Source organism: Orbicella faveolata, unplaced genomic scaffold (genome assembly GCF_042242905.1).
Source record: "Orbicella faveolata isolate gen_17 unplaced genomic scaffold, um_ofav_v1 contig_12, whole genome shotgun sequence".
Lineage (NCBI taxonomy): Eukaryota > Metazoa > Cnidaria > Anthozoa > Scleractinia > Merulinidae > Orbicella > Orbicella faveolata.
Genome location: NW_028301539.1, coordinates 29,378,504 through 29,393,488, shown reverse-complemented (window position 1 = coordinate 29,393,488; position 14,985 = coordinate 29,378,504). Strand labels below are relative to the sequence as shown.

General features: G+C 42.0%; 1 protein-coding gene and 2 pseudogenes across 3 annotated transcripts; 2 read left to right on the top strand and 1 right to left on the bottom strand.

The window, feature by feature from the left end:
- The first annotated feature begins 110 nt into the window (after positions 1 to 110).
- On the top strand, positions 111 to 14,938 carry LOC110043529 (uncharacterized). 2 transcript variants are annotated; one of them, XM_089283220.1, is made up of 4 exons: positions 111 to 715; positions 10,078 to 10,219; positions 11,243 to 13,087; positions 14,044 to 14,938. In XM_089283220.1, the coding sequence occupies exons 2-4, from the start codon at positions 10,208 to 10,210 to the stop codon at positions 14,242 to 14,244; spliced, it is 2,058 nt and encodes a 685-aa protein (XP_089139346.1). In that variant the 5' UTR covers positions 111 to 715; positions 10,078 to 10,207; the 3' UTR covers positions 14,245 to 14,938. The 2 variants fall into 2 exon arrangements, with proteins under 2 accessions (XP_089139346.1, XP_089139347.1); XM_089283221.1 differs by lacking the exon at positions 10,078 to 10,219.
- LOC110065560 (uncharacterized) lies at positions 4,230 to 6,596 on the bottom strand (annotated as a pseudogene).
- On the top strand, positions 7,016 to 8,134 carry LOC149117476 (putative serine/threonine-protein kinase DDB_G0280461; annotated as a pseudogene). Its single transcript, XR_016205669.1, has 2 exons — positions 7,016 to 7,204; positions 7,718 to 8,134. The product of XR_016205669.1 is annotated as a putative serine/threonine-protein kinase DDB_G0280461 (transcript).
- Positions 14,939 to 14,985: the final 47 nt, after the last annotated feature.

Sequence of the window (14,985 nt, the reverse complement as noted above, 5' to 3'; positions counted from 1 at the left end):
AGGTACAGCAAAAGCTCCGCCTGTTGACCTTTTGAGGCTGAACACCCTAAGAGGTACCAAAACCATTTTTTTTTAACCCCTTAAAAGTACGACGAGCACCCCCGTCCTTTATACATGGGAGTTTTCCCTCGGGCAAATCCTAACAGGGACTTGCTTAAATGCGGAAAAAAATGTACTGTCGATTCTTCATTTTTCAATAGGAAGACTTGCAACAGGATACAATTTGCTGAAAAGGTATACGTGCGAAAGTAGGCGGTAAATATGAACAGAGTGACAAAAAAGAAGTACGTAGGCAATCTTATGCCTTGCCGCTCGAGTGCTTTTGTTTTCACAGTTATTTATTATTCATTGTCTATAGTCATTACGTAGCGTGTATTTTGGGCATGAAAAGAGCTTCACAATGCATAATTGACATCAGCTAATATCAAGTTGTTTGGCCGTTGAATTATAAGCAGACTTCGAACACAGACGGATGTCCGCCTGTTTGTTTCAAGTAACAGAGTATATTCCGATCAGTTATACAACGACGTCCTCGAAGAAGATTAGATTTAACTTTGTTCTTCTCGGTACGGGGAGTCAACTGAAGAAGTTTATGCGTCCCTCTAAACTGAATTGAACTCCGTCGTAAGCCTTGGCCGACTGAAATCTTTTGTGTTAAAGAACGTGAGTCTCATGATTTTACCACTGCTACGAAGATTCAGCCATGGGTAATACGGTAAGTTAGTGCTAACCTTGTTTCACCGCACTCTTTCTCAATATCGATGGATCGATTTGATAATGAGTTATAAAATCGCCTTTCCTGCTGGAGTTTTAACTCACGGTTGGCCAGTTAAAAATTCGCTTTACGATCCACTGTAACAATGGTAATAACATCTCAGCATAGTCTTATGTTTACATGTACCGTAGTTTCTCGGTTATAAGGCGCACGGTTTTTTCGAGGAAAATCTGTTTTTGCTTGGGAAGTTTTTGCCAAAATTGGGGTGCGCCTTATAGCCGAATATTTTCGCGCAAAAAAATCTAACGACAGCAATTTTACCGGAACTTACAGTTAAAACTAGACAAATAAAAGACACTAAACATTGGTCATTGACTTTTTTAAGATTTGGTGGTTCTGAAAAGAACCGGGTGGCTCTGAAAAGAGCCGTTGTTGTTGTTTTGAAATTTATTGATGTCTAGTCTTCCTCCTCGCTATCCGTGTCAAACTCGTTCTCCAGTTCATCATCTGCTTCCTCGTCTCCAGCTTCTTCTTCGTCCCACACAGCTTCGTCCTCGGTGCCGTCCAGAGCATTTGATATTCCACAGCACTTGAATGAGTTCGCGATCAAATCAGCGGGTATCTCTTGCCATGCCTTTTGGATCCACTGCAAAACCAGTTCTTTGCTCGGCGCACGCTTCTTCCCCGACGGAGTGTAAGTGAACGGACCGTTCACCATCCAAGTCTGGTATTGGGATCGCACCTTGGTCTTAAAAGGTTTGTTGATACACTTGTCCAGGGGCTGCAACACGGGCGTAAGTCCACCCGGAATAACTGCGACTACTACGTTTCGCCTCGCCAGAAGATCTCTCACGGCGTTTGTCAAATGCCCACGGAATGAATCCCACACGAGGAGAGCTCTTTGGTCTGGGGTGTACCGAAGATTGCGTCGAATCCACTCCATTACTCCTAGAAATTAATAAGAAATACAGTCTTAGAATGCTAGAAAGCTTTATTATCAAGGCCGCATTGTGTTAAACAACTGCACGAGAAAAGCTAACAAACTGAAATTTGCATACGCGCGTACGTGCTAGGTAACACGATACGTCAACAATGAAATTCGAATCTCGTTTCTGAGAAACAAGAAGTGTACTCGTCTCGCTCGCTTGTTGAAAAGATACTGCTCAGAATAAACAGTGTTTTAGCTTACCTTCTTCGTCCATCCAGCCCTTCTTGTGAACGGAGACCTGCATCCTTGGTGGCACGTTGATTTTCAGCTGTCGAACTCCTTTGAATATGACCTTCGGGGGAAGTTTCTCGCCGTTCGCTTTCACCGTTAGTGCAACTGTGAAACTCTGCTTGTCGGCACCGCATGACAACACTGGAACTGTTCTATTCCCGGTGAACTCCAAGGTTCTGGATCTCTGGTTCTCGGATCGTTGAATATTTATTAGAATCTTTATAAAAAACGAAATATGTCTCCTGAGCAGGAAAGCTGAAATTAACGTGTATGCGTTGTCTGTTTACACGCAAGTTTATCATTAGAGGTGCGAACTTTTAGCTTTTGTTTTCGTGTATATCATTAAATGTGTGACTTTTTCACTTTTGTTGAAATTTGTTCACGTTTACAGAGAGTTCGCGTGCTAATTGTGCCAAGAGAATAAAATTTTATCTTTATGAACTCTTCATTTCTTGGTGCGTCTTATAACCGAGTATTTTCACATAATTTTCAGTTTGGGAACTTTGCATGATTAAGTTGCCAAGTTTGGGGTGCGTCTTATAGCCGAGTGCGCCTTATAACCGAGAAACTACGGTATACGCCAGTAGAAATCTGAGATTTCTGGCTAAAACAGTTATTGAGTATTAGACCCGGAAATTGTATGAACCTAATCTTCATTTCATGGTTATTTGTAGCTCTGTAATGTCCATCCGCTGACCAAAATAGCTTCACACCGTTAGCAATGATGTTATTTTCAGTCAGTATGCGAGAGTTTAATGACTTCTTCGTTTACTGGCTTGCATTTCACCTGTTAGTAACTCTTTTGGTGATGTAAGTCAAAATTTGCAAGGATTATCTCGCAGTACGCCATAGAGACTTATCCGAGTAATAAATTTCGGACGCAGTAGGCAGTACTGGTGCCACTTTTCGCGCTTGTATAACACGTGTTTTACACTACAGAATGCAAAAGTAAATGAAAGAAAAACGCAAGAAAATGGCAATTGTTTCATTCATAGTGCTTGCGTTTAACTCAAAAGTGTAGTAGCTCTCGTAAGCTTGAAGGTTTTTTGCTTGTTAGCAGCTGTCATTGTTTTGGGGCAAGGGACATTGTTTCTGTTGTTTGTTCCTTTGTCCTCACAAAGGGTATCAAGCCATTCATGTGAGAACTTAAGACAGCATCTACCCGACCCGTTTAACTGCGGTTTACTTTGCACTTTTTCGCGAGTTTTGTTAAGATGTTTTTGTGTGTCATTTATTAATCCTGCATTATAATTCAAACAGGAGAGTTCCAACAAAAATGACGATGAACTTTTGGAAGTATATTTGGACAAACAAATTCCTCGTAACAAGAAGGCCATGAAAACAAAGTTGGAAAACGTATTGATTGAGTTACACCGTAAAAATGAAATTCTTGATCGCTTGACGAATGAGAGAGAGCGCCATTTGGAACGTATAGAGGAGAAAGAGAAAGTGATTGAAGGCAAAGACTTCTTCATTCAGTCTTTTGATGAGAAAATACAGGTTTTCAAACAACGGATCGAAGAGGAGTCCGAGTTGAGAGAAAAAGAACGCTTGTTGAGAGAGGCAAACGAAAATGTCGACCAGTTAAACAGTGAGAACGAGAGATGCCTGGCAGAACAACTGCGTCTCTTGCAGCTGGAACGTGAACAGAAAGCAGACTTACAGGAAAGATTAAGAAATATGCAGATTCAAATGGATCAAGAAAGGAACAGGCGCATCTCTATTGAGAGAGAACTTACCGAGGAAAGATTGACCTTGCAGCAAGATCGAGAGAACCTTGAACGAGAACGCGAACGTTACGAACAACGCATCCGCGACAGCGAAAGAAACGCGATCGAAAGCGAGCACCGCCTTCGAGAATTACAATCAGCGGTATCTAGTGCGCGAGACACCCTGGCCGAGTATCGGCGACTCGAGCCACGTGATTGAGTCATCCGCCGTGACGAGGTCACCCTGTCTGAAAACATTTTAGGTGTAGGGGCCAGGGGCAAAGCCTACGAAGGCTCATTCCGCGGGTGTAAAGTTGCGGTGAAGCAGATTCACGAGCTTATCCTGTCTCCTCATAATCGCAGATTGTTTGAGCGCGAAATGAGCATTGCGTCGCGTTGTCGACACCCGCATCTACTTCAGTTCATAGGCGCGACAAACGACGACGGAAGCCCATTGTTTGTGACGGAGTTGCTGGACACAGACTTGAGGAACATTTTGAACCAGCGCGCGTTACATCAAGAGGAGATCGTTTGCCTCGCTTTGGATGTTTCTCGCGGACTGAACTATCTCCATCTTAAGGTGGTCTTATACCCTAAAAATGAAATTTTTTATTAACTATCTTTGAATATATCTTTTTATACCATCTTATAGATTATCACTTCCTGACTCCAAAATAACTGTTTTCACCTCGCGAATGTTAATAGTTAATGATTAACCAGCCCCCCACTGGTGAAAAATGTGGGTCTATTATAAGCAGCATAACTCCGCTTAGAATGGTCACAGAAAAGTAAAATTAGCTTTATTCTATTTCAAAATAAATTACCCAGGTGTTAAACCTCAAAAAACAAGGAAACTATGATTGCTTTGATAATTTTTCCTATGAAAAAGGGAAAGCAATGACAGATACTTCAAAAACATTTTTACTGCAAGTACAGTGTTAAACATTCCCAATTTTTTTGAGGTTTGTCACCAAGGGAATAACATCAGGAAATAATGCTGAAAGTTTCAAGTCAATTAGTTAAAACCCCACAGAGATATCCTGCTTGGAAGTGTCGCAATTTGGTAATTTTCATAATTTGAGAAAAATGGTTCTAAAGTTGAGACATAATTTAATGAGATAATGTTCTTCTCATTTTTAATGAAATAACCTCAATTAAACTTTTTTCAGCCACAGTTTTGCTTGATAGCATTAAATAAGAGTTCAGAAGGATCCTGAGGCATAAGTCACTCCTTCTGTTTCTTGTGCTTGATCCCCTTTTTGTTTTCGACGGGCTCGAAGCAACTTTCTTTTTCGCTTAGAGGTATCTGTTTCTTTGTAAATTGCTTTGCCAAGCCTCAGTTTGTCACTTCTTTTCATTTCCTCAACACAGAACTCCCCAGGTTCAATTCCACTGTTTGTGAGTGTATTTAATGCTGCTTGGCTTCCAATATTGAAGTGGGAAACAGCATCATTCACTCCAAGCTTTAAAGTGTCAGCTCCCACAAACACATCTTTTGGCACTCGGTCCCATATCATCCCATTTATGGCTTCATTTTGATTCTGGGTCTTTCCATCCAAGCACCTGGTCAGCAGAGCATCCTCACTCAGCCTGAAGTAAATTGGCTTAAGCTCAGCAATGATTTCAACAGGGAGCCCAGGACCTGGTTGAACAACTTTGTACCATTTGCAATGTCTCTGTTGAAGCGACACCAGCTGTCTGCTCCTTCAGGGCAATAACAATGTAAATTGCGATCCTTTGAAGAGGCACAATGCATGAGGCTAGCATAAATTGCCTTCTTCATTTCCGATAGATTGCCAACATTGCTTCTTATGGCAATCCCATAATAATTTTGCAGCCTGTCTATCATTCTATCAGTCAGCTTTCCTTTACCGCCCATACCTTTTTTCTCTTTCTTTAGTTTTCTTAAAGCTGTCCCCACACGCTTCTGGACATGTCCAACACATTCTTTCTTTACAACTTTAAGTCCTTTGTCTATGTAAGTCTTCTCTACTCCATTGAAACCCTTGCTATCTCCATCCCCATAATATTCAGTGTAACGCAATTTGTGTTTTTCCTCACTTCTCTCAAAGATTCGCTTCACTCCTTCTGTTTCCATTGATGGAGCTGAGCCTTTAAAATTTGCTTTGCATTTTGGGGCATGGTTTATCTGCCACTCCTGCTCTGCTTGGAGATCATTATTGGTCTCATGTCTTTGGCAGGTCTGGCAGACTTTGCTCAGCAGTTCAACATCAAGGCATTTCCCTGTATCAATTGATAATACTGCTACACAACCATTCAATGAAGAGTGGCCTCTTTTCTGCCAGGTCCCATCGCAAGAAACCCCACAGTTTGAAAATCCTTCGACATCTTCACCTTTCAAATGGTGAATTTCTTTTTGGGCATCATTCATGGTCTGATTGGCCACAGCTTTTGCTGCTTTGAGCAAAGCTTTGTTGTGCTTACTGTATGCCTTTGGTTTTGGTGGGGGTGGCATGTTCATAATTCCACAAAATCTCCTAGCTGATGCTTCCCCTTGCCCAATCGTTCTCATCCCATAAACAAGTCTTCTGTTCACCTCATAATATCTTGATATCTTTTTAGACGTGTAAAAACAATGGTTACACCCACAGTCCAAGCATAATAATCGAAGACATGATGCACAACCATGCCTTTTAAAGGATACCTCTGTTAACTGAATATTTGACTCACCACACTCTTGGCAACACAAAAGCCTCAATACATCAGCCAAGATTTCCACATCCATTAGACGATATCCACTCAGACTGCTGCTGATTATTTCTTCTTTTTCTTCTTTAACCTCAAGCTTGGCCTTGATCTTCCTTTCTGAGGCAGACTGGATAGTTACATTTTCGTCGATAGGTTTTTCGATTTTCGCCGATTTAGGACTTCTCTGCATATGCTGATTTCCGTGGAACTTACGTTTACGGGGTCTATTGCCAGTTCTAGCCATCTTATATCCAAATCTCTTTTGAAACCACAAAAGAAAGCTAAAACTTTACTCGAAGAAAAGCGAATGACACATTCGTCGATCGAAAGCCAAAAGTTTTAGTCCGTACGAAAAATATGGCCAGCGGTAAACACTATAAGAGCTACCAAATCATTTCCTCTAGAGAGCGGTCCCAGGGGCAAAATGGTTTCTTCACGATTTTGAACCAACAACTGTAAACAGTCGTTGTTAGGGGCGTTGCTATGGCCAAAAATTAGACATATCAGTAGTTTTTGATACATTTTTCGTACAAATGACTTTTTCTGGTCAAAAACACCCTGGAATAATGCAAAGGGATGGTTAAAGAGTCTATTTATGACGTTTTCAAAAAATCGACCTTGTACGCAAAAAATGCGATTTTTAGGGTATAAGACCACCTTAATAAACCTTTTCCCATCATGCACAGAGACATAAGTAGTTCCAACGTGTTGCTATGGAGACGGGATAACAGTTGGAGGGCCAAGTTATCAGACTACGGAGCGGCAAATTTCATGCGTCAGTACATGACGGAGAATCCCGGAGCAAGGATTTATGCAGCGCCAGAGGCTCTCACTTCTCAACAGTCTCCAAAGGTGAGAAGAAATTTAGTAGTGAGGAAATTTCTGAATTCTTTTGGCCCGACACATTTCTATTTTATAAGGAACGAGGGGAGGAGGTGGGGCAACAAATGATTCCTTACCTCCCCACCTCCTCCTTTTTTTGCTCACCCCCTCTCCACTTCTCCCCATTTTTTCTCACCCCAGGCGCGCTCGTTTGCTTGCTCGCTTTCTCAATCTCTTCGCCTAGAAGATAGAAAGGAATCGTCTGCTAGTCAGGCTATCGTGCTTTTAAAGGCGCGCTCCTGTGGAGACAACCCTGCGAACACCCATACCTGTACTCGATGTGGTAGAGACTGTCACTCCAGAATCGGACGGACCTGTCACAGCCGACGCTATTCCAAACGTGACGTCACCACAGCACCAAACGATGACCCAGCGCATACTGACCGATGGAGGTCGACACTGACCGATGACGAAGACTTTTAACGAATATTCTTTACTTATTGTACTATTTTCCTCACAAACTTGTCTCTTGTTTTCTTCTAGGCGGACGTTTACAGTTTCGGTTTATTGTTGTGCGAGATGTGCATCAGAGAGCTTCCAGACCCTCAGCAGATCGACCAACAAATAGTCCTGGTAACTAACGGTGTCCTTCGAGAGCTCATTATGCGTTGTGTCGAGTGGCATCCCGAAGCCCGTCCCACAATAAGTGACGTCATAGCAGTGTTGACGCAGCAAGCGGAGTCTTAACGAGCACAGGGACTGGTGACAATCAATGGAAGGACGGCTACCTTGTAGAATCTTATCCCTCAATCTTTATTTGTCTTTATCTCGAGATTTGAGACTCTTTTTAAACGTCCAAGTTCTCTTTATAGACTTTTATGCCGTTCGATAAGATGTTTTATCGTCGCGCTTATTTGTGTTTTTATGCTTTACAATGCAATAAATATAATAGTCATGTTATGTCTGTGACACTTGGTATTGTATGTCTTTGGGAAGCACTTAGTTACTTGGACTGTAGGGAAATCGAGCGCTGTCAGCCGCTACCCAAGTATCCGAGAACCTGGGTAAAGCGTGTGCCGTCCACTAGGGAAATACGCTTTGTTTAACTCGGCAAAAGGAGATGACTAATCCATGGAGTGCAGTGGGGCGGGACGCATCATCTATGACTAATAAACTCGTTATTTTGTATGTAGGAACTAGGGCCCCGATCACACTACGCCGGAGAAATTTGAAAACAGAGGTTTCACTCTGAAAACGCATCAAATGTTTTCCGTCCACACTACGCCGGAGAAATTTAAAACCCAAGAATCACTGGCCATTTTGGAGTTGTGTTTGAGCATGGATAGTACAGTCTTCTACTATCCATGGTTTGAGGAAAACTCGGTCAGCAAAATCACATGATTGTCGTGACACCAGCGACTTCGAAAAGCTCCGTTTTCAAAATGTTTTCCGTCCACACGAAAACGAAATGTCAGCGTTTTCAAATTGCTCCTGTGTGAAGGGCGTTTTCGAAAAGCACCGTTTTCGTGACGGATTAGTGTGGACGGTAGGCCTAACCGTAGAAATAGAGCTGCGTTTTACTTTAGTAGGGACGCTTGAAGATGTCACAGCAGTGCTTCGAAAACTACGAGCCCTGGTCGAGTCAAAGCCTTCTTATTAGCAAGCCTGTTTTCAGTTTCTCAGGTTTGTTTCTTCGCCATAGATATACAGTCGAACCTCTCCTCAACGGCCACCTTGGGGACAGAGGAAAGTGGCCATTGTAGAGAGGTGGCAGTTATGGGGAGGCAGGGCTGTAATATGACACCTACTGTAGGATGTAAATAAGTAACGCAATCAAGATATGTCAATGAAACAGAAATAACGCCAAGAAGGGATCAAGTTTCATTACTTTTTCCGATGAAAAGTGGGGTTTGTTTCCACCAGTCGTCATTCGTTGATTTACTGGCCATTGTCGAGAGTATTTTGGCAGTTGCGACGAGTTTTAGTAGCCATTGCCGTTGTGGTCTTGAGGAGAGGTGGCCTTTGTAGAGAGGTTCAATTAAGCGAATGTATGGACCGTCCGCCGGGACGTAAAAAAGTGGCCGTTTTAGAGAGGTGGCAGATAGTGGAGGTTCGACTGTACAGAAGAAATCCTCCCGACGGGGGAGGGGGTGGGGGAGAGACTTCCATATAGAAAGGACTGGGGTGCTCGTCGGAAAATTCTGAAAAGAACCCCTAAGATGTACGAAGATCCTGTTTTGTGGGCATGGCTTGAAATTTTTTCACCCTAAGAGGTACCAACTCTAAAACGAAACATTATCTCCTGTCATATTTTTTCGTCTCAATACCATAAAAGGTACAGCAAAAGCTCCGCCTGTTGACCTTTTGAGGCTGAACACCATAAGAGCTACCAAAACCATTTTTTTTTAACCCCTTAAAAGTACGACGAGCACCCCCGTCCTTTATATATGGGAGTTTTCCCTCGGGCAAATCCTAACAGGGACTTGCTTAAATGCGGAAAAAAATGTACTGTCGATTCTTCATTTTTCAATAGGAAGACTTGCAACAGAATACAATTTGCTGAAAAGGTATACGTGCGAAAGTAGGCGGTAAATATGAACAGAGTGACAAAAAGGAAGTACGTAGGCAATCTTATGCCTTGCCGCTCGAGTGCTTTTGTTTTCACAGTTATTTATTATTCATTGTCTATAGTCATTACGTAGCGTGTATTTTGGGCATGAAAAGAGCTTCACAATGCATAATTGACATCAGCTAATATCAAGTTGTTTGGCCGTTGAATTATAAACAGGCTTCGAACGTAGATGGGTGTCCGCCTGTTTGTTTCAAGTAACATAGTATACTCCGGTCAGTTATACAACTACTTCCTCGAAGAAAAGTGCATTTAACTTTGTTTCTCTCGGTAGAGTCAACTGAAGAAGTTTGTGCGTCCCTAAACTGAATTGAACTACGTCGTAAGCCTTGGCCGACTGAAATCTTTTGTGTTTATAAAGAACTTGAGTCTTATTACTTTACCACAGCTACGAAGATTCAGCCATGGGTAATACGGTAAGTTAGTGCTAACCTTGTTTCACCGCACTCTTTCTCAATATCGATCGATGGATCGATTTGATAATGAGTTCTAAAATCGCCTTCCCTGCTGGAGTTTTAACTCACTGTTGGCCAGTTAAAAATTTGCTTTACGATCCACTGTAACAATGGTAATAACATCTCAGCATAGTCTTATGTTTACATGTATACGCCAGTAGAAATCTGAGATTTCTGGCTAAAACAGTTATTGAGTATTAGACCCGGAGATTGCATGAACCTAATCTTCATTTCATGGTTATTTGTAGCTCTGTAATATCCATCCGCTGACCAAAATAGCTTCACACCGTTAGCAATGATGTTATTTTCAGTCAGTATGCGAGAGTTTAATCACTTCTTCGTTTACTGACTTGCATTTCACCTATTAGTAACTCTTTTGGTGTTGAAAGTTAAAATTTGCAAGGATTATCTCGCAGTACGCCATAGAGACTTATCCGAGTAATAAATTTCGGACGCAGTAGGCAGCACTGGTGCCACTTTTCGCGCTTGTATAACACGTGTTTTATACTACAGAATGCAAAAGTAAATGAAAGAAAAACGCAAGAAAATGGCAATTGTTTCATTCATAGTGCTTGCGTTTAACTCAAAAGTGTAGTAGCTCTCGTAAGCTTGAAGGTTTTTTGCTTGTTAGCAGCTGTCATTGTTTTGGGGCAAGGGACATTGTTTCTGTTGTTTGTTCCTTTGTCCTCACAAAGGGTATCAAGCCATTCATGTGAGAACTTAAGACAGCATCTACCCGACCCGTTTAACTGCGTTTTACTTCGCACTTTTTCGCGAGTTTTGTTAAGATGTTTTTGTGTGTCATTTATTAATCCTGCATTATAATTCAGTGGTTAATTAAAAAGGGAGATGAGCTGTCTATGGTGTTTTTCTTGTACACTTCGCATCCATTTAATTAATGTCGCCAGGAGACTGGGAGTTTAACTTTGTTCAATCTGTTGAAGCCTATAATCACCATCAACTGATCTGGTGCATATTTTTCAGAGTATAAAAGAGCTAGAAAGAATAGGACAAGTATCCGAATTTAACTCACAAGATTCTTTAGATGTTGAAAGATCTTTTCAAATTGTGGAGAACGAGAATGAAGAAAACACGGCACCTCCAACCTCTTCAGGGATTCAGGATGTTGAAGAGTCAAGTGAAAAGCCGATTGCAAAAGCCAAAGGAAAGAAGGAGAAAAAACGTGAAAAATTCAAACAGGAGAGTCCCAACAAAAATGACGATGAACTTTCGGAAGATTATTTGGACAAACAAATTCCTCGTAACAAGAAGGCCATGAAAACAAAGTTGAAAAACGTATTGATTGAGTTACACGGTAAAAATGAAATTCTTTCTAAAGGCAAGCCAATTCTTGATCGCTTGACGAATGAGAGAGAGCGCCATTTGGAACGTATAGAGGAGAAAGAAAAAGTGATTGAAGGCAAAGAGTTCGTCATTCAGTCTTTTCATGAAAAAATGCAGGTTTTCACACAACGGATCGAAGAGAAGGAGTCCGAGTTGAGAGAAAAAGAACGCTTGTTGAGAGAGGCAAACGAAAATGTCGAACTACTGCAAAAGCAACTTGCTGAGCAAGAGGGGATCGTGAAAGAAATGCAGAGCGCGATGGAGAGTTTGAGCAACAAAAATACAAACCATACCCGTCAATCGCAAAGTGCGCTCAGAGCTGATTTAGACACCAGAGTTGAACTTGAATCGCTCAGAAGAGAGAACGAACGATTCAAACTTCAAATACAAGAAAAAATCAGCACCCTGAGAGAGAGGGAGCAAGAGATTAATTCACTCAAGCGAGAAAAAGAAACTATGCAGCAAGAGAAAAGAGAGAGTGAAAAGATCAGCCTTGAACGAAAGTTTTCGGTGGACAGGTTAAACAGAGAGAAAGAGAGAGGCCTGGCTTATCTTGGGCAACTAGAGATAAGATTAACAGAAAAAGAACAGGCCTTGAGGCAGGCGAGCGATGAACGTGCTGAACTGCGAGATCAACTGAGGCGGAAAGAAACTCTCCTTTTGGAGAAAGACAGAACTTTGGAGACTCTGGAGAACTCAAGGAAAGGTACAACTGACCGCTTGGATCGACTAGAGAAACAATGGCAGGACGAGAGAAGAGCGCAACGAAGTGCGTACGATACGTTACGTGACGAGAAGCGTGCTTGCGAAGAACGTTTGCAACGTGCTGAAACGGACGTGGAAACGTATCAAAGACGCATTCGCGTCCTAGAACACGAGATGGAAAGAGCTCGTCAAACCACCGACATCTTCCGCGGGGATCAGCCGTGGATGATCTCGAGAGATGAAATCAAACTCTCCGACAAGGTCCTGGGTACTGGGGCGTGGGGAAGAGTTGTGGAAGGGAATTTTCGAGGTACGAAAGTGGCTGTGAAAGAAATCCACGAAATCATTCAGTCAGCACACAACAGGCTTCTGTTTGATCGCGAAATCACTTTTGCTACCTTAGTGAGACATCCCTGTATTTTACAGTTCTTGGCTGTGGCCGAATACCGCACTAGTAAGCCACTGTTAGTTGCAGAGCTCATGGATATGTCTCTCTCGCAATTAGTAAGGGATGAAAAATCTCTGGGCAATCGATTCATCCGAATTCTGGCGCTTGACGTGGCTTACGGACTCAACTATCTTCACTGCTTTCGGCCCAATCCCATTCTTCATCGTGACGTCAACAGTGGTAACGTCATGGTTTGGCGCCAAGGTGACAAGTGGCGCGGGAAACTCTGTGATTTTGGGTCAGCGGAGTTCATGGGCAGCAAAATGTCAGAGAATCCGGGCAATCCGTTTTACTCAGCTCCTGAGGCAAGCAACTCGAGCCAATCTCCCAAGGTAGGGCACTCACATTTATATCTTTTCATTTACTGAACTGTTATCTCTGTTATCTGGTTATTAATGAAACACTGAAGAAGCTCCCTAACTTTGTAGTCGTAAGTTTCCGTGCGCTGGATTTCAAACCAATAGGTCGAGATTAGAACCATACCTGGGGTCATTGTGTACGCTATTTAATTTTTTTCCTGGGACATATTTCGCTCTCACTGTGCCGGCCTTTCTAACCAGGACCGGGTTGTTCAAAGCAAGGTTAAGGCCACTCAAGATTACTGTAAGTTTTGATCCACTTTTGAGTTTGTAACTTTAAATAATTTGAATTTTGGTTCACTTTTGTACCTTTTAGTAAGGTCTGCTTTTTCCAGTTTTTGCTGTTCATTTCTGACCTGACTAATTTCAAACGATTAAATCAATGGCAATGACTGAAAGAGAAATCAGTGCCTCGGTCGGCTTGTTCAAAAGTCCGGATAGGCAGTATTCCTGGATTAGAGCTTGATCAAGCTTTTGTTGACGAGATAAAACGGAAATCAAAATTTTCATTGACCCTGGATCTGCCTTTTGTCAGTGTTTAGAAAATATCGTCCTTGCGGTGTCTGACTTCATGATGATAAACCTTTTTTCCTTTGGTAACTAGGACGAGGCGAGCGTGGCCGAGTGGTTAGGGCGCCGGACTTGAAATCCGGAGGTAGCGGTTTCAGGTCCCGCTCTGACCACTAAGCTGGAGATATTTCTCGGTATAGACCCTAGTTCAACTCCTCGGACATGCTTGTAAATAGCCAACTGGTTTGCTTCCCCCCAGTTGGGATTTTCAAGCCCGTGTTATGTTCAGTTGATATATTTGTTTCTTTCAGTTTAAGTGACATGCCAGTAAACTAGCTAGGTGTAGCTAAGTGCATTGACCACTTTAAACAGTAAGATTTGAACATTTTGAACTCTTTCTTTAATTGTCTCCCAAACAGATCGATGTTTACAGTTTCGGTGTACTTCTTTGTGAGCTTTGCATAAACCAAACACCCAATCCTGATGAAAGAGAGCGACAGATTGCATTGATGTGGAACAAAAATCTGCGAGATTTAACAGAGCAGTGTATTACAAAGGATCCCTCCAGGCGCTCTACAATGAGTGACGTCATTACTGTGTTAGAGCCGATGACCATGTGACTTCATACAATGATGTTACCATGGTGACTTGGTGAATATCTTGAAACCCTGATGAGCTGTTTAGTTATACAGATACTGTTACATTATTAATTGATTTTGCTCAAGCTTTGGAATAATGACATGCTTGTGAAAGACTAAATCTTTTATGTATAAGGGAATGACTTAGGGATCAGTTGAAGAAGACTGTGAAAGTTTTGTTTTACAAACTGGTTAGAAATAATAATAAACCAAAAAGGTTCAAGGATGGTGACAAACGACGAACTTGAAAAATTTAGGCTAAACTTTTCAAAATGCGCAAACCGTGACTTAGCTCCTTTAATTAAGCAAGACTGTCTACACAGTTACAACAATGGCGGATCTACTTTCTTCAATATAGGACTGCAAGGCCGCTAGCCATTCATAAGCCAGCCATTCCGGCATAAGAATGATTGACGGGGATCAGAGTTTTGAATTTGGATCTTCAACTCGTGGTCATCACATGGCCCAAGCGCTCACATGAGCTCATCCACGACCCTTGATTTAGTATCGCTAACAAACCACAATTTTTGGTAAAAAACGTAGATTTCAGGTTTCAAACTGTATGCGCGATGTTCTGAAGTCGTAAAGCTGGTTTATACATGTTGTGTACCAGCTCTTGTGGCACTGACCACCTCACCTCAACCACTTAGACCAGAATAAAACAATTGAAATTGTGGATAGGGAATGATTATTTTAGATACAATTTCGCCTCCCTTAATAAGC

Excerpts from the sequence above, each read along its gene's own strand:
- LOC110043529 (XM_089283221.1), top strand. Across the intron at positions 13,088-14,043 it reads ACTCGAGCCAATCTCCCAAG|ATCGATGTTTACAGTTTCGG; the intron begins GTAGGGCACTCA and ends TCTCCCAAACAG.